A 24,070-nucleotide genomic window follows, 5' to 3' on the forward strand; every position below is an offset into this window, starting at 1 on the left:
GAGGGGAGAGGAGGAGAAGGGAGGGGAGGGGAGGAAGGGGAGAGGAGGGGAGGGGGAAGGGGAGGGGAGGGGAGAGAGGGGAGGGGAGGGGGGAGGGGGGGAGGGGAGAGAGGGGAGGGGAGGGGAGGGGAGGAGAGGAAAGGAGAGGAGAGGAAGCAGGCTCCATGCCCAAGGCGGAGCCCAACACAGGGCTCAATTCTGTGACCCTGGGATCATGAACTGAGCCAAAATCAAGAGTTGCATGTTCAACCAACTGAGCCACCCAGGTGCCCCAAACACTTTTTTTTTTTTAAATTGATAAGCAGTAAAGCTTAATACAAATTGTAGAAAAATAAGTATCATTGGTATAATTCCTTTCCTTAGTCAGGAGGAAACAGCTGATACAGAGATCAAATCCAAAAATTACAATGGAGATGACCAATATCCTTTCTAAATTCCTCAGAATTAGGGTAACCACCAATTACAATTGTTTTGAGTATCATCTCCTCAATTAGATTCTCACTTTTTGGGTCTCTGGTATGGGCTCCCCAGGAATCAGTTGCCCAAAGAAAATTAGGTAATGCATATGAAAAATGATCAACTTTGCTTCCTCCTTGCTTTGTTCTTTTGCTGGGTTTCTAAGAGAAACGCTGGGGATAGGCCAGTTTTTATCACGTAAGCTGAGAGTAGGAGCCATGACTTCTTGCCTAACACTCTACTCCTGTGCCTAGCATAACTTATTAATTAGTATTGGCTGTGCTGAATCTTGGGAAAGTTGCATTTTGGGGCCCACGGCAATGAGCCGTATTTGAGACATCTTAATTTACTTAAGCATTTTGGAAGCTACTAGTAAATACTCTATGTTCAAAGAATGTCCAAAAGATCATTATTCTGTGAAATTCCAGAAGATTTCCCAGTGTGATTACCACCTGATGACCTTATCTGGCTGTAAATTAACTTCTTAGCACAGGCCCATGGCAGGCATGGTGCACACTGAATTATAGATGGTTTTCTCTTCACTCCATACAGTAATTTTTTCTTCCAGACTTACACCCCCTGCAATGCTAGGTACTCAAGGAAGGTCTAAGTTCACCAGAAGAAAACAGAAAATGTGCAGCAGGAAAAATGATTGTCTAATTTACAATGATTTGGGTCATTGGCATAAGCAATTGGGAGGACTTTATGCAGTATTATACTCCAGAAGCATAGAGAAAGTTCCTGCTGATTTGCAAGGTGGTTACAAACGCAGACTCAGAAACATAATTACACATAGTGGGGAGACCTTTAACTGGGTTTTGGGAGGGGGCAACCCCAAACTCCTTCACAGAGGGAAAGCCCTGATTTCTCTTCTACCTCTTCTTTTTGGCATTTCCTTTGAATGACATCTTTCATTCATTATCCCATTTTATCCCAACCTGCCAGAACCCTGCCCTCATAATTTACCCATGCACAAATATTTGCTATCTCTAAATTTAAGAGCAATACAGATGAAGCTTTGAAAACATCTATCGTTTTGACCCAATATCAACTTTTAGGGGCTCTATCCTAAGAAAGTCATTTGAAACGTCTCCAAAGACGTGTATAAAGATGCTCATGGCACTGATTTTTAGACCAGCGAGAAATCAGAAATAATGTCAAGATTGCTGAGGGGATGATCAGATGACTGGTTAAATTAATTCCATATAACTGAATATTAAGGAGCCTTAAAAATGAAGTTGTAAGAAAAACTTCCTTGATGTGAAAAAACAAGCTCCTAGTGCAGGCCCACACCATCCTCCACCCTCCACCCTCCACCCCGCTCAGTGCCTGGAGGCTGACCTTCATCAGCGGGTACCCTGGCCAACTGGTTTCTGGTTGAGTCTGGCCAATGGAAGGACTGACAGAAGGCGGGCAAGCAAGGGAAGAGACTGAAAGGCAAGAGGGTATGGATTCCCTCAACTTCCTGTCTGCCTGGCCACAGGTGGGCAGTGGCTCCATTTCTTCTCCAAAAACTAACACTTCTGTTGGTATTTTCAGAGTTTTGGTAACCCCCTGGGTTCTGGAAACCTCTCTGTTTATTTGCCTCTTCAGGCTTAGGGGTGGTAATGTTGTTAGCTTTTGGGGTAACTTCTCCTGATGTCTCCGAACCCTGTCTACACCTTTGTCAATAGCTTCTTCATTAAACTCTTCTCAATTGTTCCACTTGAGTAAAGCACCTGTTTTCTGCCCGAACCTTGACTGATACAGGGGAAAAGCAGCTCATAAAAGTATCTGAACATTATCTTTTTTGAGGAGAGGATATGTCCTGCAAATAAAAATGTACTACACCATGGTGGAAATATTGGGGAGGGGGATCTTATTTTTACATTAATCTGCAAATGTAAAAATTATCCTACTTTTAATTTTTGAAAGTTATTTATTTAAAAATGGAGTCACCCTATCACACTTGCTTGACTAATTTGGGAGAATAACAGTATATTAAAAGGATATCTCAACTTGAATGAAATCAAGTGTCTTCTCTCTACGTAGGTGAAGGATGTGCTTGTGTCAAACCATGGGGCCCCTTAAACAGTGGGTAAGTACTTTTCAAAGTCCCCTAACGACATCCAATGGAAACAAATCCTTTGTCTACAAACAGACTACTCACTGTTACATGAAAAGAAAAAACAAGCCATGGGAGGAGGAGGACAGGAAAAAATAGCTAAGTAAACGTCACCCAAGTTGCCACACGGGTCCTAGCTCTCCCAAGGAGGCCAAAGCAAGCAAAGTTGCTGGGGCAATCGCAGGGTAGAGTCTGAACGTGCCCTTCAGTGCTTCTGCCCTAGCTGCCCCTCGCAGCTCTAACAGAAAGACGTTCACAGAGGAGGATGTCCGAGGGAGACGAGGCCACCCTTGTCTGGGAACCACACTGTGCTAGGGTCTTCCATACATGTGCCTAGTTTCACACTCACAACAACCCCACAGGAATGAAGCTCTCAGCGGTTACAGGCAGACTCCTGGGATCTCAAACACGCCCGATGTGAGCTCCTCAGCAGCTTCCAGGCAAGCTCTTCAGAATCACCCAACTTTGGTGCAGTAGGCTATGAAGGCTGGAGACAGCTTCCTGGAGATGTGTGACCTTCGCAGCGGTTTCCAGACTGTCTCGGACGCCAGCTGCTTTGGGGCGACAGGCTGAGATCTCTGGCCAAGGCTTCCTCATCTTTTCTCTGCTTGCCCTTCCCATGGCAAGGCTCAACCCTGCTTTTGAATTTTTTCGTATCTGGAATACATGGAATGGCTTCTGTTTTCCTGAAGAAACCCAGACTGGTCCACGGGACTGACAAGATGACTGCTGAAGGTCACCTTCAGGTCCAAGAGTGGAAACATGGCTGAGTTTTGAAGTATTACATTACACGTCTAGGGATAATAAGTTCAATGAAAGTTATGTTCCAGAAGATACATGAACATCACTTTACTGTCCGCTTTACCACACAGCAGCCTGGGGTTAATACCAAGTTGCTTTTTCTGAGAGAAAAGTGTGAAGATCCTTGGGTATGTTTCATATGGCGATTGAGGTGTTATGTGTAGGTGTACGTGTGTGTATGTGTGTGCACGTGCATGTGCACGTCTGTGTGTGTGTGTTGGGGGTGGACATTGATACATCTAAGCCTCCCCAGAGAGGACCAGGGTCCTTGATGGAAGGGGAGCATGCAATTATTCTGTATACCTGAGTTTGCTGTGTTATACATGTCTCCCTAGCCTGCCTCACGTGGGAGGGACGCACACTGCTTGGCAGAGGCTCCAATGGCTCTTTGGGGACTAAGAGGTCCACTCAACAGCTTCCAAAAGACTGGCAAGGGGACAGACATATTTAAAAATTCACTACCTACCTAGAAACTGGTAGGGTTCCAGTTCTTTCCTTTATTGGGAAAGCAGCCTTATACACGTCACCTCAGCTTCAGGGCTTTATTTCTTTATTTGTACGACAGGAGGACTGAAGAAGTAATGTGTGTGTGTGAGGTTAATGCGAAGTGATGGGTGAATTCAAATGTATACCAAATGTGGATCAAACATCTCCCATCTACAGGCACTGCTTATAGATGCTGTGATGACAAATAAAATTTAAAAGTAAGAAAAAGATTTCTTCTAATGGAATAATAGAGAATGCATTCTTTTGTGTCAGGCTATTTTACCTCAGCATAATGTTTTTGAGATCTGCCCACTGATTCACGTATCAGTAGTTTATTTCCTTTTGTTGTGGTGTAGTATTCTGTTGAATGAATATACCACAATTTGCTTATCCATTTACCTCTTTATGGACATGCGGGTTGTTTGCAGCATGGGGTGATAATGAATGAAACTGCTATGAACCATAAGTCTGCAAGTCTTTTTGTGGACATATGTTTTCTTATCTCTTAGGTAAATATCGAGGAGTGGAATTGCCGGGTCATATGGTAAGCGTCTATTTAAATTTATAAGAAACTGCCAAACTGTTTTACAAAGTGATTGCACCATTTTACATTCCCACCAGAGATGAATGAGAGTTCCTGTTGCCAACACGTGGGATTTTTGTACACTACAAAGCACACACTGTAGGATTCCATCTACTGGAAAGTCTGCAATGTGCGAAATGGACCTATAGTGACAGAAGTCAGGTCACTAACTGGCTGCCTGTTTTTGCAGGTGTTGTGAGGGGCATCTGAGTTCAGAGGGGCATGAGGAGTGCTGAACTACTGGCCTGATTACAGCGGGGGTCACCCAGGTGGAGAAATTAGTCAAAACTCACTGCACTGTATACTTAAAATGGGTTCATTTTATTGAGTGGCGATTATGCCGAAATAAAGTTGATTTCAAATGATTTGTAGAACAACGACAAAAGCATTCACGAGTTAACAAAAATCTGTACCCATGATCTGTTTTCTCAATCAGTGGCTTGTAAAAGCGCATCTCATCCTTAGGAGAATTTGTACATATCTGGATGTGTTCAAGCAGTCCTGTAACTTGGAAAGGTTGTGGTGGGTGATTTCTGAAGTCCTTCGAGGTCCAATACTCCAGATCTTCTGTACTGCGTGGTAGATTATTCTGAGGTCCTATCACTAAAGTGCCTAGATCTCACTCTTCTGTGTCCTGATTCTCTCCGTGGCCAATCGGCTCCCCTGATCTGGCTGGCGATGCTGTGTCATCACCATGAAATCCGTACGGTGTGACCCCGAGCTGCTTTTCTTAGCACCGCCCTCCCCAGCAGTTCTAACAGATGGGTCTATTTCTGGAACAGCGGTTCTTCTTGCAGAAGGCACTCTCTGCTCAGAATTAGTGGGCTAGGAATTAAGTCAGTGCAGAGACTGGGAACAGCTTATGCGTGAGGGCTTTACGCATTTGTTTTCTTTTCAGAGCAGTCATTCACAATTTAAAGTGACTCACTGCTTTTTTGGTTCTGAAAGACTGAAAATGCAGAGTGGAGCAAGTGATTAATTCATTGTTTACTACTCGCAAAACTATTGCTGGAACACCTTATGATCACTCAGCATTTTTTTCTCTGACTTGGGATTCTCCCTAGTCCCCGGGTAAGGTGGTTCGTGGTCAAGACACTTGTAAAATCAATGAGAATAATGAAGGCTGGAATGTAGTTATTGTCTTTAAGTTGCTGCTGATGTTCTGAAATGTGGAGTCCTGAGTCAGATTTCCTTGTATGGCCCCTGATTTCTGCCCCTGTCGCCGTTGTCCTCACCCCTCACCTGAACGTAGGCTGGCCTCTCCCATTAACCCTAACTAAGTCCAAGGTGGCTGAAGTGGCTGAGGGATCCAGTGTCTTGAGCTGCAGCAATACTGATATAGTCAATGTGGGGACAGGATGGAGCATGGAGGTGAGCACCCCCTTCTCTCCACACCCACGCTTCTCAAATTTCTATTCAGTCAGTTGTCAAATGGGTAGAAAGGAAAGCAAAGTATTAGCAGCCAGTATGAACGATATGTTCAATATGAACAATAATGTTCATATAATCCTCAGAACAACCTCATCAGTGGGGTGCTATCATTATCCATATTTTAGAAACGAGGAAACCGTGCCTTAGAGAAATCAAGCGACTTGCTCAATACATAAGTATTGAGCTGGGGTGCTAATTCCAGAGCCCGGACTTTCTTATCCTGTTCAGGGATGGACAAACTTAGAATCTGACAGAATTAGGGACCTGACATGGAAAAAAGCATATTCATAAGTAGTTATCAGCACTTCTTGATTTTCTAGAGGTCTTCTGGGATTGATGGTAAACTATAGAGACTGTTTTCTCCCCGGCTCCCAGAGTGTCGGTAGTTAGGGTCACTGCATCACCTTGTGGTCATGACCGGAACTGCATGTCCCCTGTAGTCTGGGTCCTGGCTTTTCTCTGAGCATGGAAGAACTGCCTGTCTGTTCGTCTGAAATCCCAGAGAAAAAATTCTGCTAGCACTGGGCTTGAGGTAGTTGGTTGGCTGATCTCCAGAGCCAGGAGAAAGAAGGCTTTCATTTCTGTTTCTCCCATTTCCAATACCTTGGCTAAAGGTCCTCTTAAGAGAGATGGGTACTTCATTCAGGAAGTAGTGGGCTGTGGCAGACAGCCTGGAGTTCTGTTCTCTGTCCTTGGATTTCTCTCTGGATCCTTTGCACCCCAATCCCACCCTGCCAAATAACGTTGGCTGTAGCTGCATCTGATTATTTTCTTTCCGTGTTATTCTCCTCTGTGGGCAGAGGGAAATGTGGACTCCTTGAATTTGCTTCCAAAATTTCATCTTGGCTGTTTCAGCTAGGCTGATCTTATCTCTGCCACGTTATAAGCTACAGGACCTTGGGCAATTCATGTAACCTTAGTGAGCCTCTTCTGCAGAATGGGGATACAACTATGCCAAGGTATAGCATAGTTGTTAAACTGCTAAAACCATGTTAAAACCATGTTGTAAATTGTAACTAAATATGCAAATGCAGTTGTTACCAGCAAACGTTTCTCCATCACTGCTGATAGTAAAAGATAATGCCTTGTCTAGGCAGCACATCTCATACTCTCTTCCTCCTTCCGTAAGAGGAACATGGATCACCTTAAGAGGTCAGAGTGAGATGTCCATGTGTGGGAGACATAGGAGAAGAGATGAGAGAGCTTTCATAAGGAGGAGAAAGATCAGGACCTCTGCTTCATAATCCCATCTAGGGAATGTTGCTTCCCCCTTTGTATAGGGTCTAAAAATGTCTGTTATAATGATGCTACATTCCAGTACATGGGGTTTTAGGGCTTGTACATCCTTTCTACTTATGGTCACATTTAATCTTCATGATTATCCTGAGAGAGGTTTGATAGTACCTGTTTGCCTGGTTTATAAGTGAAGAAGCTGATAATCAAAAGGGATACAGGATCTTCTTAAGTTCTCAGGGTGGCCAAGTTGAGTTTAGGATGTGGATCTTGATTTCTGTTCAGTGCTCCTTCGTTTACCACTTACCATGTTATCTTTTTACAACATAGAACAGGAGCCTCCAAACTTTTTAAACCATGAGCCACAGTAAGAGGTAAATTTTTGTACATTACCCAGGTAAGTGCATAACTGAAACAAAAACATCAAGAAACCACACTTACCCTGATTGAGTACAATGCATCCTATTCTGTCCTATTCATTAAAGAAGTGCTATTCACAGCTCATTAAATTGACTCATAACCCACTAGTGGATTGAAACCTGCAGTGTGGAAAATACTGATCTAGAAGGTTCTCAATCCCCACAAGACATATGACCATCACAACTGCCCATGGTCTTAAATGGATATGATGCATCTCACCAACTAGAACATAGTGTCTAATGGATTACGCAAATTAACTCTTAGAAATCTTTAAAGGATTTTAAAAGCTCTAAAACAACCGCATCACAGTTACCATGTTTCTACCACATTATGAGCACAGCATTTTTCAACCCAAGTCATTATTGCCTCTTTACACATCAGTGTCCACCCACCCAGCATCCAATCTTAACGGAAGTGGCTGCGTCTCAATCTCAAGACATTGTGCTGGTTCACTTAATAAATACAAAAATAAGCAGCAACCATCCCACATTCTCATTACACTATTCAAAGTAACTTTAAGTTATAAAAAGGCAACGTCTATGTAAGATCCCTGATTTAAAAGTTAGTGATGGTGAGCTTCAGCCAGCAGGGGGTACTCCTCTGGGCAAATCCAGGCTCTGATTAGCTGGAAAAGTCAGAAAGAAAGAAGGAAGAATATGGCTTTTATTCATGTGTTTTTTTCCAACTACCCCGTATACTGCAGAGTGGGTCTTCAAATGAAGCCACTTTGTAATGAAGCTTTTTTGCTCTTTTCCTTTGGTGACTTGACTATCCCCTAATTTAGTCGAAGCTGACAGACCTTAAGTACAAATGTGGCCAGTGCAACTTAATGTAATGCAAGACTGAATTTGGCTGGTGTGGCTCCATTAGAGACGAAAGGCTGGGGCAGGCTTTCAGCAGCGCACCTTATGAGGCGGGGGTTCCCGGGCCGGGAGTCCTTGCCACAATGCCAAGACCTGCTTGATGGGAGCCACAACTACATACTCAGGTGACCCCAGAGAGAAAGTCTGTGCAGCCTGAAGCACAGACCTGCAGGCTTTGGGTCCAACTTGCCCGCAGGTTCCCCCGATACAAGTGCCAGCCTGTCTCCCTGACTAGTCGAGTGAAGACTCAGTCCCTGGGGCCCCACAGGATGCTGGAGCCACTCCAGCCTTCCCCCTCCACCTAGGGGACTTGTATGTAAAACAGCAACTCTCCATGCCACTGCCCCTGGGAAGGACAGGAGACCACATGAATGCCCTGTTCTCTGGGTAGAGAGAGAGGCTGTACAACCTCTACTGTTACACATGCTGAATGATGCTGAGAGAGAAGCAGGGAGGGACAGTTGGACCGATGCCATCTCTTTGTTTTGCTCTTTGGAATGAATTGGGGGAAAAAAAACAGGTTGCATTGCAGTACTCGGGGCTTTGCTTTGGATTTTTGTTCGTGAATAGTCATTAAGAAGGAAGCTACCAATGACAAATTAAAATACCAACATATCAAGTAACAGTTTCACGTTTATACGGCGATTTAAAAAATAACGTTAAAGTGTTTTCTAGATGTAGCAGTAGCATTGCTCTATTCTATGAAATAGCAATACTTTCCAAAAATTGTGAGTAAACATAATAGTTTCAATGTATGTGAAGAAAATGAAAAGAATCTGAGCTTTAGGTCCAGGCAGAACCTGTGTTTTGAATGGCAGGTCTAGCCCTTTCTAACCTGCATGACAGCAGTGAGTTGATGCATAACCTCTCGCTCCTTAACCTTCTCGTATCAAAATGGGAATAGAATACTTACCAGCAGGACTGCTGTGAGGATTAAATGAAAGTATAATCAATTAATTAGGTCTCCTTTTTCACTTTTAATTTGGCAACTATATCATTTTTAGCATGTAGATACGTACATAGGTTTATATGTCAGTTTGCACGTAAGTTTCAACCCGGTTTTATAAAAATTAGACGCAAAATAGTCTTCCCAACAACCCTTCAGGGCTTACAGAAGCAGAAAAGAGAAAATAGAGTATTAACTTTATTTTATATACACACACACAAAAATAAGTCCCACGAAGAGTGAATCACCAAACCAAGCCTGAAGTGCAATCTGAAGCCTGTTGTTAATTCTTACACCACAGGATGGGGGGGTGTGTGTGGGGGGCATGTGTACTTAGAACATGTCAGTGATTTGATTATTTTTGTTTTTAATCCTGACCCTTAATTTACGTTGAAACGTCCACAGGATGGGGCCGGGGACACGTGTACTTGGAAGAAACGTATCAATGATGTGATCATTTTTGTTTTTAATCGTGATCCTTATTTTGAAACGTCAGAGAACGTCAGAGGGGAGCACGAGCTGTTTCTGTGGCTCCCAAGGGACGTGGGCAGCAGAAATGCAGAACAGCCACGCCAGGCTCACACCGGCCCTTCGAAGGCGGCCGTTCCTGCAACCAAAACCCGAAAACGGCGTGGCCGACACCCACCTTTCTTTTCCTGGGAATGGGCTCGTCGAAGAGCAGGTTGCTGGCCTCCGCCTCGTCGATGCCGTCGTCGGGCTGCGGTTGCGGCTGCGGCGCGGGGCTGCGGAAGGGCTTGAAGCTGTCGGCCGACAGCGGCGGCGACGGCGTGGACGGGTTGGACTGGTCGCTGGGGGCGCTCCAGCTCCAGTAGCCGCTGCTGCTGCTGCTGGAAGGCACGCCTCCTCCCTCCTTCCAGGATCCGCTGAGGCCCTCTGTCCGTGCACACAAACACAGTGTCAGTGCTGTCAGCGCGAGCTGGCTGTGCTCCGGGCGGAACGTGGGGGGTGGGGGTTGGGGAGCACGGGGGGGGGGGGACCTCGATTCTATGCTCTTGAAAGCGCTTGCAGCCCACTCCATACTTTGCAACGGCTGCGTATGTAACATTTACTCAGAATCTCAAAAAAAAAAAAAAATCGCATCGTATTATAGTTGATAAACATTTCGCTATTTTAATCACATAACAGGTTTTTCTAACAGTTTTCTGACGTGTGTTGTTTTGTTCAACACTAGCTTCTCAGGATGACAGTAGAAATTATATGAAAATGAGAAAAAAAATAAGATGTTCTTGTTCACTAAGTTTGGGGAGCCCTGTATGTATTTATTGACTACATTTCTAAGAAAGAAATCATTGGCACTGGTCTCCCCCCACCCCCATCCCCTATTTTAACTTTTTAAAAGGAATTTCTCATAGGTCTGTGGTCCTTGGATTACATGTATAGAAAAAGTTAGTCTAAGGTTTAAGAACCTAAGAGAATAATTTCTGGATAGTTACCTAAAGCCATCTACCTTATTTTAACAGCTGCTTATTATAACAAATGATAGTGCCTTACATTTGGTGAATGTTTTACATTTCACAGAACTCATTCACACAATCTCATGCATTCTCACAACATCTGTCTCTCAGAGTAAGGACTGTTATGCCTACTGTACAGATGGGGATCCTGAGGCACCAGGATGTTAAGTGACTTGCCACATGACTACTGTGTAACCCTGTGGGCATGAGGCCCAAACCCTGGTCTACCCATGGGTCTTTCTCCTTCATGCATGTGGGCCCTGTGCTGTGAGCAGCCTCCTTTGTCTCCAGCAAAATGGAGATCAGAGGAGAATTTATTGGTAATGATTACTGGTAAGACTGGTGTTGAATTTTACCTGTCCACTCGTGGGGAAACATTATGAAATGTCTGCTAATGTAGAGAGATCTTTGCCCAGTTAGGATGTCTTTGGGGGGGGGGGGGCTCTTTTAATCACTGAAGATTTGCTTTACCTTTGAAGATACCCAATCTTAATTAGCACTTGCATAAATTCTACCTTCTTTTTAAAGGATAATTTCTGCTTCATATTTATATGCATTCTGAATATATTAAAACTATAGTCTAAGTACATGGGGGAAGAATCTCAAAATGCCTCATTAAAATATGCTGCTAACGTCTGTGTAATTAGTAATGAAGGTAAACAGACTAACATTCATGGAAAAATTTATTAACCACTTTCACATAATTATAGATTTCTAGCGTCTTCCTCAGCCAGGTCAAACAAAAAGTTCACTTCCGAGACTGAAGTTTGAAGTTGAAATGCCAGATGTAAGTTACCCATACCATTAAAGCAAGGCTCTAACAGAATCTAATGGTCATTTATGCGGGCTCACACCTCGCCGGCCTCAACAAAACCAAATTAGCATCTCACCTCTGCAGTCTACACAGAGACTGATGTACTGACGGGACCCAAGTTGCCTGTAGAAAATAAGAAACCTCCATTCAGGACAACACGACTTCAAGAGGAGCCTAATGTAAGGCCTTAGTAATAGAACCTGGTGTGAGACACTTGCTTGGCAGGCTTATGAAGCTTATAAATACACTGCAGTAGGCACTTACAAAACAAAATACGTTCATGGTGCTAGATGTGTAATCATGCTCGCTGTGAGGAACTGAATTTATTTTGAGAATCAACTATGATTATAGTGTGGTTACCTTGCTTCGTGTCAGTGCCAAAAGTTAATCTGTTTACTTGTGAATGACCTTTAGAAACACTATTTAAACAGAAGAACAATGTGATATAGAATATAGAAATAGATTTTTCAGAAAAAAATCAGAACCAATTCAGAGTTTTCCTTTTTTGTTTGTTTTTTAAGAGGATCCTGTCTTCTTAAATAAGTATTTGCCCAAAATGCAGACATATACTGCTGGACTCTTACTCTCTTTGCAGACCCACATCCTGACAAAATGATTCTTCCCAGAAACAGAAAACGGTCACGACAGTTTATTTCTAAAAAACTTGGTAATTCCTTCATTATCATAAACTGCTCTCCTTTTTTTAAGAATTTGCTTCCTGTTGTAGACTAAATGAGAGATAATAGACAATTTGGGATTATTAGTTGGGTAGTTATTTTTTTAATCATAATGAACACTGAATTACTTTCTTTATAACTAGGCTAACAAAAGTTTTCATTGAAGAAGTGAACACTTTATTTTGATTCTAACCTTTTAATACAAAGGAACGTTAAAGATGTTCTCAATTAAAAAAGAATGCAATAAGTGGTATTTGGTAAAAATGATGAATACATTAAAAATATACTTTTTCTCCACTGAGGACTCCATGAAATTCTGCAATTCCTTTCTCCTATGATTGCTTTTGGGGGTGCCTTCAGTTTTGCTCTCACCGTACTCTTTCTTTAGTGGCGTTGCCAAGCTGAGAAAGGGAAGTCAGGATACCTATTTTCCAACATGCCCCGATCAGGTCATTTAATAGGGACGGTTAGGCTCATTTCAAGAGCACCTTATACCCCAGGTGGATTGGAGTAAGTTGTGGTCAGGACTCACCGGACGCTCAACATACTTATTTTAACACCTCCTGCTTAAAACCAAATTATGTGTGAACCATAGCTCAATCCCATAATTGACTAGACTGGCTTTTAAGAGAAGGTTTTCTTCTCTTGCTGCAAAGTTTCATCCAGTGGTCTCAGTGGCTGACATTTCAGTGAACTGAAGTTTGAACTGAAGTTCAGTCTGGCTTCCGCCCAGGGGTTGTCCGCTGTGAATAATCTTGCCAAAACCACCTGTGACCTTCTACTTGATGCAAAATTTAGTCCTTCTCATGGTTGACCTTTTGCAGCATCAGAGTCTCTCCCTGAAACACGCTTTTCCCTTGGCTTGCATGAAACCACACTCTGCTGGTTCTCCCTTACCTCTGTGGTAACCCGTCAGGCACCCCTCAGGCTCTTTTCCCTCTGCTGGTCCCTTACTTGATGAAGGGCCTTACCATCCCCCTTAGCCATCCTCTCTTTACACTCTTTTTACACAACTCCCTCGAGGTGATCTCATCTCTTCGTATGGCTTTCCCAGTTCCACACGGAAAGCCCAGGCCTCTGTCCTAGGTTGCACCCAAATCTCCACCAGACACGGACCCTTGAAGAATCCTCAGGTTCTGACTACTAAACATGTCTCAAACCAGACTTAGCATCATCTTCAGAAACCCCACGTCATGCTCAAACATTTGCCCATAGATCTATTTCTCTACTCTGTTCTATCTTGGGGAGTGGGCCTCTTCCGGAAGCACACCGACTGCCGGGAAGTCACCCTCGCTGTTCCCTCTCCTTCATCCTCTCTGTCCATCACTCAGTCCCATCGACTTTACCTTCTTCCCATTTCTCATTTATGTCCTATTCATCCCTACTGTGACCACCAAGGCCCAGGACGCTCACACAGTTCTGTTTTTTGGTTTTGCCTGTAAACCCAATCATAACTTTCCAGTGCCCACATCATAGCTATCCTACAGCCTCAGATTAATGTCCAAACTCCTAGGCAGGAACACATAGCTCCTCTTGATAGATCTTGGGTCAAGCTTTCCCACTTCATTTCCCTCCTAATTTATCACACTGAATTATATGTGTCAATATTATATCATGACTAAGCAGATCTGGAATTAGAAAGATATGGAATAGAATTTCAGCCAGCTCTGCTGTTTAAATGTCAGTTAATCCACATGTGCCTCAGTTTACTCATCTGTAAAACAGTGATAATAATATCTCATAGAGTTGTGAGAATTACATGATAAAAAGCAAGCTTAGTACTTGGCATACAGTAAGTGCTTAATAAATGCTAGCCATTAATATGATAGATGGTTTTTTTTCCCCAAAGGAACTGTACAATATGAATGATTATGAACACTGTTTTCAATGATGTATTCAAACCATCTAGCATGGTACCTAATACATATATATTGAATAAGTGAATGGCCTACATACTTTTATTTGATTAATAGTTATTATTCTATTGGGACAATACTTTTTCAAAATATTTAATATTCATGAGTTATTTGATCCAATTGCCTGTCTAATTGAACAGAAATAATGCTGGTGAAAATAAGTTCATTGGACCAATCTCCATTTATCTAGGAAAAAAGGAACACAGGCACTGAAAGATATGTTCTGGACAGGTGATGGAGCTCAGTAAATGTGAGCTGAATGGATGGATGAGATGCTGTGAGGTCTCTGGGGAGATGAGCAGGAGGCTGATAGTTGTGAGGTCTCCCTTTCTTCTACACATACTTCCCCTTGCTTTCTGCTAATGGGTGGCGGTTACTTGTTTATTGTGTTTGATAGGAACAGGAGCCCTCAAAGAGAGGCTCTGTTCTTGGTGTCAGGGGGCCCTTCCCTGTGCCCCAGACCCCAGGCTTACCGTTTGGCCGCACAGGAGGGCTTCGAACCAAAGGGCTGGTGGACAAGCTGGTTAGTACCATTGCTGCTGTCACCTTGTCCATGTCCAGTTCCTCTGAAGATTTCCTGTCAAACAGGGTGGGGGGGGGACACTGTTATCTGTGCTTACTCTGCCTACAATGGGCCACGTACCCCACAAGTACCATGTATCACATGCTACTACACACATTTGCTCCTTTAACTTATCCCCGTGAAAACCCAAAGGATTGTTAGCTTTATTGTACAGATCAGGAAGCTGAGGTCCGGAGGTTAAGTGATCCAGTCAAAATCCTATAGGATGAGGAAGAGAAGGATTCATTCATTGGATATTTATCTGACAAGTGTTTTATTGAGAGTGTAGGTTAGACCTATAATTACAGGTTAGACCTTGTTGTAGGCACAGGTGACACACAGTGAACAACAGACAAGGCTGGTGGGGAGAAACACAATCATCAGTAAACAGAGAAAAGGGAAGAATAATTTCTGATAGTAACAAGTGCTATGAAGGGTATAAACAGGTTGGCGTGACAGTGACTGAGGGCGGTTGCACTCAGGGTGGTCAGGAAAGGCTTCTCTGAGGAGATGACATCTGAGGTGAAGTGTGAAGGGGGAGGGGTCAGTCCTAAGGAGGTAGGGACATGCCCTCCTAGCAGAAGGGACAGCTGTGTCAAGGCGAAGTGGCAGGAATGAGCGCCAGATATTTGACGAACCACCTACTTTGGGTGAGAAGGGGAGAGGGGTGCAAAGCTGGTCATGTGGAGTCCTGTGGCCATGGGAGCGACTTCAATTTTATTCTAAGTGGAAGGTGTTAAGCAGGCCTAGTGACACAATATGATTAAAAGTAACTACCTGAGCTACTATATGGAGAATGGACTTTAGGGAAGGCAGACCAGAAGCAGGGAGGCCAGTAGGAGAGAACTGCTAGGAGTCAAAACAAGGGGAAAAATAGCGGCTAGGACTAGGGTGGGGACAGTGGCAGGTAATCTGGCAGGACTGGCTCATGCACCGAGGGTGGGAAACGAGCAAAAGGGAGCAATCCAGGCTGGCTCCCAGGCTTTTGGCGTGAGCATTCACTAGAGCCATTTATTGAAGTAGGAGAGAGTGGAGGAGAAAGGCAATTAGAGGTATTTCAACTCATGTGCTCTGCTTTGCTATACTCTCCTAGAGGAAGGATAGGTCATAGGAGTAGTTACCATGCTGTTACAGTGAAGAGCCACTGGTAATCATTCATTGAGATGGAGAGGTTACTCTGGTTCATTAATTTTGGCCGGTGAACCCCGAGTGAAGGTTCCTGAGATAATGGTCATTGTGAACTGGAGTCAGCTTGTTGAAGCTTATTTCAATAAAGAAGTTAATATCACGAGGCAAAGACTTACGTAATACATTGACATCAGATAAATTGTGCCACCTCCTGAGAGACGAACATTTTCCATTTTCAAATTAGGGAACAGTTGAAGAAGTACAACAGAGGATTAATAAACCATACTGACAAATGAATGTCACGTTGGCAAATACGGCTTTCATTCAAGGGGTGCCGTATAATTTGTAACAGCGATGAACTCTTAGAGATTGAGACTTTATAGCATCACTTCACAATACACTGGGAAAAGAGACTCATAAATTGGAGAAAAATCAAAGTATCCCCAAAGTTAGGGGCTGCTTAATTTATTTCGCCACGAGGTCATAAAAATCATTACAGTTCGGCTCTCCAATGTCCACGATGACCCTGAATTGCTAAACAAAGCTTACTCTTTCCATCCTAGGTGCCAAAAGAGGAGAATCTTTCAAATTTCCTCTATAGTTCTTCTCAAAGCACCTTCCCCTCTTTCCTGGCAAATTGTTCTATCAAAAGACAAATTAGGTGGGTTTTTTTTTTGTTTTTTTTTGTTTGTTTTTTACAGAGAATGGCAATTCAATGCTTCTAGAAAGCAAGCTTGAAAGTACACAGTGAAATTCACTTTGCAGGAGTTTTTAAGACAATTTCATACACTTACGGGGAAAAAAATGCTCATTCATTTGGCACACAATTAAAAGATTTTACAACATCCATAATTTACATGAGCCTCATACTTGGGAGGAAAGGTGATGCCAATGTCTTACAGAAACAAAGCTTCCTGAAACAGCACCAGAGAAAGAACTCAGAGTGCCTTAAGATAAATTTGAATGTGTTGTTGACTCTATCTCCCTATGTAGTCACAGGGGGAGGGAGTAATTGGAGGCCTTGAAGGAGAAAGGTTTGCTCTACAACCTGCTGTCTAGACCTTGGGGTTCCCGTGCCGGTCTGCCCTCCCCAGAGCCCAACTGTCAGGATCACTCCATGCCAGTGGGGGGCACACAGGAGCAGGCTGCTGTCCTGTATTTCAAGACTGGATTACTGGAGAGGCTGACTTCTCTTTCCAACCGTCCGCCTTCTCTTTCTCTTAGTAACAAAAGGCTTGAGAACCAGGATAAGCAGTATGAGCTTGGAACAGAGAAATGGCATGACTAGAGGGAGAAGTCCCCTTGCCCTCTGAGGCTTGCTATACAGTCAGGCCTTTCCCCCCACTTACATCTTCGTTTCAGGGACCTTTATTTTTCCTTCCTCAATCTGCTTTGTATCTTTTTGGATTTTTTTTTTTTTTCACATCTAAGGCGAACATTTTGTTTTAGAGGTCTGACTGATAATTAACTCAAAAGCCGATCAATTTTTTAAATATGAAGATCAACAGGGAATGTATCATTATAAAATACGCACTTGTTTTGCACTGCCGAAGTCTACGACTACATTTCAAAACAATTATTGAGTGTCATAAACTGGATTTCTGACCAAGAGTGAAAAGAGTAATAATAAACATTAGAACCATCAGAGCGTTTTTGTGTTTGTATTTCCTCTGGCTTTCCCACTGGCATTGGAGGCCACTGACAACAATAATAAAAAAAAAAAATCTAAAGAATACGTTGTTACTGATTCAATTAACCTGTATCTCCCTGGGAGTATTTTCTCACGCTGCATGAAATGTTACCAGATGATGTGGTCTTGTGCTGAGTTGTGTTTTTGTTTTTATCTTTGTTTAATTTCTTTTGGTTCAGTACTATCTAATTACTGATTAATTTGGGCTGCAAATTCAAATCCTTATAATTAAACAGGAAGAGATGATATACAAAGTAGAGTTTGTTACACTTTGAGAAAATTGCCAGAAAGGCCTTCTGGTAGGTTTACAGTTGTCGAGGGAAAAAGAAACCCACCAGAGGTGATGTGAAATATTCTTTCCTGATTTGAAACTGAGTTTGAACCTACTGTTGAAAACCTTATCCACCCCATGTTTGCAAAAGGCTGAGGTCTTTTTCAATTAATCCTTCCTCTCAGACTTTGTTGAACATTATGGAACTTAGTAAAATTTAGAATTATTTTAAGATGATAGTAATACTTGTTGTCGTCATATACAGGATTTGTTCCTCACGTTGACTTGGCTTGGGTGGATGAATAGGATTTCAAGATGACAGGATCCCATTTCAGGCAGGAAAGCAGGCAAGTCGTTGGCTTGCCGTCTGCTTACAGTCCTATTTGAAGGATGTAGCGGGTGATGACAGAGGACACCCCTGGGCCAGCTCACGGGGCCTTGTGCCAGGCTAAGTGGTTTGTCGTATTCTTTTAAGCAGAGAGAAGCCACTGAACATTCATCAACCTGGGAGAGAGATGATCAATCTGTATTTTAGAAATGAATCACAACTGAAAATGTTTGGAAAGGGAAGGAGCTAAAGGAAGGCTATTTAGCTATTTGTAGTTAAATCTTGACTCAAACTCAAAGTGTCAGACTAAGGGACAACTACTCTATGAAAAGAGGTATTTAGTCTATGAGGACAGGAATCCCTTGATATCTGGTAAGGATGTATCCTGGACCTCTCTGGGAGAGGTGATAACAGTAATGGTCAAGAGTGCAGGCTCTGGAATTAGATCACGTGGCTTCAAGTCTACTCTGTGCCATTACTAGCTATGTGACCTTGGGTAAATCACTTGACATCTCTGAATCTCTGTTTCTTCATCTGTAAACGGAGGATAAAAAGAGATCTGTTGAGAAGATTCAGTGAGAAAACACACACGAGCACCAGGACACAATCTCAGCCACTGTCAGAGTTCTGTAGATGTTGACTATTATCGAGTGTCAAATTCACGAATATGCCCGTAGCATACCTCCCCCCGAAAGAGGACAGTGTCAGATTACTTCACTTGCTCTTCTTATGAGGCACCAGCACTAGCAGTTGTTGCTTTTGGCGGGGGGGGGGGGGGGGGGGGTGTTATTATCTTTCATGGTGAACAGAACTGTTGTAAGTTCTTAGGAATTACTCTGTAAGACGTGGCAACTGGCTCATGGAGGGCCAGCTGCTGGTCCCTCACTGGAGCTTCACAGGACCTTGGCAACCACACAGCCCATGACATCATGGCTCTTGAGGGCTGTTCACAAATAGCCAAAGCCTGGAAGGCGGTTTGGATTTTATGTGTAAGAGTTTCTGCCTTCAGTCCTCAGTCTTGGGTACTAGCCATGTGCTAGGGGCTCTTCTAGCAACTGGAAACACGGTCTGAAGGAAAATCAGGCAGAGTCTGTGCCTTCCTGAGCTCTAGTCTTGAAAAACCAGTCCTTAATCAAACACACAGCAAATAAACATTAACCTACAGATGTGACAAGTGCAGGAAGGAGCGGTATGGATTTGAGGAGGCTCTATCTAGGCACTGGGGAAGGGGAGACCCCTGGGCTGAGGAGAGAGCTTCCGGCTAAGGGGGACGGGAAGTGAGAGCACTGATGCCGCCTAAGAGAGCTCTGGGCCGGGTAGTGCAAAAGCAAGGGCAAGGCTCCTTCACAAAAGGAACAGAAAAAGGCTGAGCACAGTAAGTGTCCTGTGCACTTGGAGAGGGGACAGCTGGGTGGGGCTTTCGAAGTTCTGTAAAGGTTTTAACCCTCATCTTAAAGGCCCCAGGAATCACTGAAGTGTTTCGAGCAGGGTGGGGTTGGAGAGGTCACAGAGGTTGGGGCGATGCTATCAGACTTGCTTTTCAACAAGCTCACTCTGGCTGTCGTGTGGAAAATGAGTTCCTTTGTTTGACAACCGATCTTTTATCTGAGGAACCGACTGCCTGGTGACTGTGGCAGCAGGTTGCAGAATGACATCATCTGCGACATGAAGAGGCAATCAGGAGTGTGGGCAGCCTCAGCCGCCTCGGCCCTGGGCCCTGGGTCTTATGCTGGTCGGGCCCTGGGCGCTCGGCCGTGGCCTGTGCTGACAAGGCCACCTATTGTTTACACTGCAAGAAGCCTTTTTAGTTCTTTTGAGTCACTTCATGCCTGAATGCCATCTGCTTCGAGGGTGCATGCAAACACGGTCTCCCCTGGCTAACCCACCAGCTAACAGAGAAACGTTTTACACCCCGGAGAGCCATAAAAGACATTTATCTGCAATTAAAGCACTGTAGTAACAAACGGAAATAAAAATGAATAATACATTCCTTAGATTAGCACTAATCCAGTTCCTTAGCAACTACAGAAATCTGCTGTCTAGACCAAGTTTGATTACTTTTAAAACTTGTGATAATCCTAAAACAAGGAACGAAGTCAGAAAATGAAATCTCTTGTACAGAAAAGCCCACGGTAACCAGCTCTAATCTTGGAATTCTGGGAAGCTTTTACTAAGGGTTTGGAAAACTGGATTCAGTTAACTTTTAAATGCGATTAAGCACCAAACTTTGTTTCCTTTCTAAAGGCATTTTGTAGCAAGAGCAGGAGTCTCCTTAATGTTAACCCTTCCCATTTCATTTTAGTTTTGTTTCTCTTAAAGGCTCTAGGGAAGATTAAGGAAGCTACCTATTGCATAAAGTGTCTGGTGGGCTTGATCAAACGAGATGGGAAAATTAGAGCAAACACATCATAATACATAGGCAATACAGACTAGTACTTCTGAAGCTACCTGTGGTGAAGGATCATTTTATTTATTTTTATTTAGATCCAAGTTAGTTAACATATAGTGTAAAATGATTTCAGGAGAATTTACTGATTCATCACTTACATATAACACCCACTGCTCATCCCAACAAGTGCCCTCCTTAATGCCCATGGACCATTTAGGCCATCCCCCCACCCAACTCCCTGCCAGCAACCCTCAGTTTGTTCTCTATATTTAAGAGTCTCTTATAGTTTGCCTCCCTCTCTCTTTTTATCTTATTTTTGCTTATGTTCATGTTTTGTTTCTTAAATTCCACATGTGAGTGAAATCATATGATATCTTTCTATTCCATTGTATGCATGTATGTATATGTGTGTGTGTGTGTGTGTGTGTGTGTGTGTATATCTCACATCTTTTTTATCCATTCATCAGTCGATGGACATTTAGGCTCCTTTCATAATTTGGCTGTTGTTGATAGTGCTGCTATAAACATGGGGGTGCATGTGCCCCTTAGAATCAGCATTTTTGTATCCTTTGGATAAATACCTAGTAGTGCCATTGCTGGGTCATAGGGTAGTTCTATTTTTAATTTTTTGAGGAACCTCCATACTGTTTTCCCAAGTGGCTGCACCAGTTTGCATTCCCACCAGCAGTGCAAAAGCATTCCCCTTTCAGTGAAGGATCAGTTTAAAGGAATCTCTAATCTGTCATGGATCAATACTTCCGTAAAATACAAGACAAACCGGCCCATGGCAATTGTGGCTCTGTCATATTGCTACACGAGCCTCTAAACTATTGCTTCTCCTCAATTTCTGCACCTAGCTCATGGTAGACTGGGGACAGAGTTTGAAGACTGTCACTGGCCCATGCTGAGTAGCGTGGAACCAGGCAATTGCTGTGATGTCCAATTCATTTTGCCGAAAAAGATGACATTCAGTCCTGTTTTGCTCTTTCTCCCACCTGCTGCTCTCTCCTCCTGGATCCTCACCATGACTTCTCTCCTGACCTTGGCCGCTCTGCTCACTGCACTCCGTATTCCACTATGAATAGCCCCTCTCGTACCCTCTCCCCTTTTACTGTGCCTGGGCTTTCCCCTAGGGTCACTCCTCCTTTCCATTAGAGTTACTCACCCTGTCCCCCATGTCATCCCCCCTGCCCCCACTGTTGGCCTTCAACCTGCTCCCCTAGACCCTCCTTCTTTACTTGCATGTGGAAACCCTAGCCCTTGCAGATCAGGTGTGCAGCTATCTTGTTCTCTGTCTCTCTTCCTGTTTGAGTGTCTACCAGCCCTTCCATTAGCACCTCTTTCCCCTAAAAGTCACCAAATATTTTGGCGCCGAAGTTACAGCCATTATTATTATTTTTTCAACATTTATTTATTTTTGAGAGACAGAGAGAGACAGAGCATGAGCAGGGGAGGGGCAGAGAGAGAGGGAGAGGGAGACACAGAATCCGAAGTAGGCTCCAGGCTCTGAGCTGTCAGCACAGAGCCTGATGCGGGGCTCCAACTCACAAACCGCGAGATCACGACCTGAGCCGAAGTCGGACGCTCAACCGACTGAGCCACCCAGTTGCCCCAGCCATTATTTTTTTTACCTCATCTGGAATTATGATCCTAGGAGATGTAGGGAGAGCATCCCACTTCCTAACTTTGTAGTTTCTGTTCCCTTTGCCCCAACAACATTCAGCAGAGTGCTGAACTTGACAGGAAGGCCACCACGGTCAGATGGACTGGGGTTTAATCCCCAGCAACTGCATTTACCAGCGGAGTGATTTTATGCAAATCATGTGGCTTTGTATAGCTTCATATTCCTTGTTAATAAAATGGGAGCGATAATAACAACAACCTCACAGGGTTTTGGAAGAATTAAATAGTACATATAAAATATCTGGCATATACTAAACACGTAACTGTTTTCATCACTCTTTACCCAAACTCTTATTTCGGTGAACTGCTCTCAGATTAAAACCCCAAATTTTATCTACTGAAGTATGTATAGGTGAAATAACATGAAAACTAGGACTCGCTTTAATGTACTTCAGCCTCCCACTCCCCCACCCCCAACAATATGAGTTGGGGGATGATTAGATGAAATAAGATGGGTAAAAGGCTGACAACTGTAGAAGCAAGGCGACGGGTGCTGAGGGATTCATGGATCCTCACACGTCGTGCTTACATGAAACTTCCATAACATGAATAAAAACGAGAACACAGATCTCATTTTGGCCATAACCTGTCGTTCCTCTTCCCCAGCCTCACGCTGCTCCTTTCCTTCTAGCTCCCACCGTCTCACTGCACCTGCACTTACATCCCCCAGAGACAGCCAGTCTCTAGCTTCTTGCCTTTTCTCCCAGGTCACCAGCTCGATGCCGCCTACTTCTTCCCTACAGTTTGGGTTCCCCGGTTGAACACCTGGACCTCTCTCTCACCAGCAACCTTGAATCCCCAGCCTTTTGAGCCTTTTGCTTCACTGGCCCAGAACAACCAAACCCTGACTGGACCCTCTCCGGCTGTTCTCTCCTCCTCCAACCCGGGGCAGCCAAGTGTTGATGGAAAACACCGAAGACTGCTGAGTGGACCCACCCTCTGCATAGACTCTACCCGCGCTTCGCTGCCTCAGATCCTTCCCCTGTCCTTGGCCAGCTCACCTTCCCATTCACACTCAGAATTATCACAGGTCTTCACCTCTCTCTTCAGCTCTCCAAGGTTCAACTCCCACAAACCCAAAAAGCAGATACTCTTACCTCCTACATTATAGAGAAAATTGAGGCCACCAGGCATGGCCTTTATTACATTCCACCTTTTCACCTCCTTTCTTCAGTCTCTCAGGTAGGTAGGCGGAAATGTTGCTTTTCCTGTTTGAAGCCATGCCTCCACCTGTGCTATCCGCACCTGCCTCCAAGACCTCGTTCTTCCCTCGCGTTCACACCAGCTTTTCTCTGTGTCTGCTGCCGTGCCCAAGCTGTTTTCCCACCTGCACGCAGGGACACGGAGCAGGGGTGCACAGCATGGTAGAAAAGAACTGAGGAGAGCAGTTAGAGGGTTAGAGGGTCTAAGACAGGAGAGGATCTCAAGGAGGGCATCCTCTTTGAGGATGTGGGAGACTGGCCAACACAGATCAGGACAGGGTCTCCTGGAACTAGCAGCCTGGAAGTACGCAGAAACTTCAGCAGGAACGGAAGCGGCATGGTTATGGGTTGAGGAGTGAATGAGTAGTGAGGTTGTGACTATAAATGACTCTTCAAAGAATCTTCGCCATGAAGCGAGGAAGAGTGTGGTTCCTTGGGGGAGTCAGGAAAGTTTTCCCTTCAGAAGAATGGAACTCTAGCACATTGAAAGGCTGACAGGAAAGTGCCAGTAGCCTTGGAGAGGCTGCAGATGCAGGTGAGAAGGGATTATGAACGGACAAGGTCTTTACTGACGCTGCAGAGTGGGATCCTGGGCTTGGGTGGAATTAGCTT

General features: G+C 44.0%; 1 protein-coding gene across 1 annotated transcript in view; it reads right to left on the reverse strand.

Annotated features, from left to right (window-relative positions):
- Window positions 1-24,070, reverse strand: part of ZNF704 (zinc finger protein 704) — a 242,148-nt gene that overhangs the window by 34,473 nt on the left and 183,605 nt on the right. Inside the window, exons 3-4 of the mRNA XM_043601261.1 lie at window positions 14,679-14,782; window positions 9,970-10,217 (exon numbers count right to left, since the gene is read on the reverse strand). Coding sequence (XP_043457196.1) covers window positions 9,970-10,217; window positions 14,679-14,782 — 352 coding nt within the window. The remainder of the gene's footprint in view (window positions 1-9,969; window positions 10,218-14,678; window positions 14,783-24,070) is intronic.

Source organism: Prionailurus bengalensis, chromosome F2 (genome assembly GCF_016509475.1).
Source record: "Prionailurus bengalensis isolate Pbe53 chromosome F2, Fcat_Pben_1.1_paternal_pri, whole genome shotgun sequence".
Taxonomy (NCBI): Eukaryota; Metazoa; Chordata; class Mammalia; order Carnivora; family Felidae; genus Prionailurus; species Prionailurus bengalensis.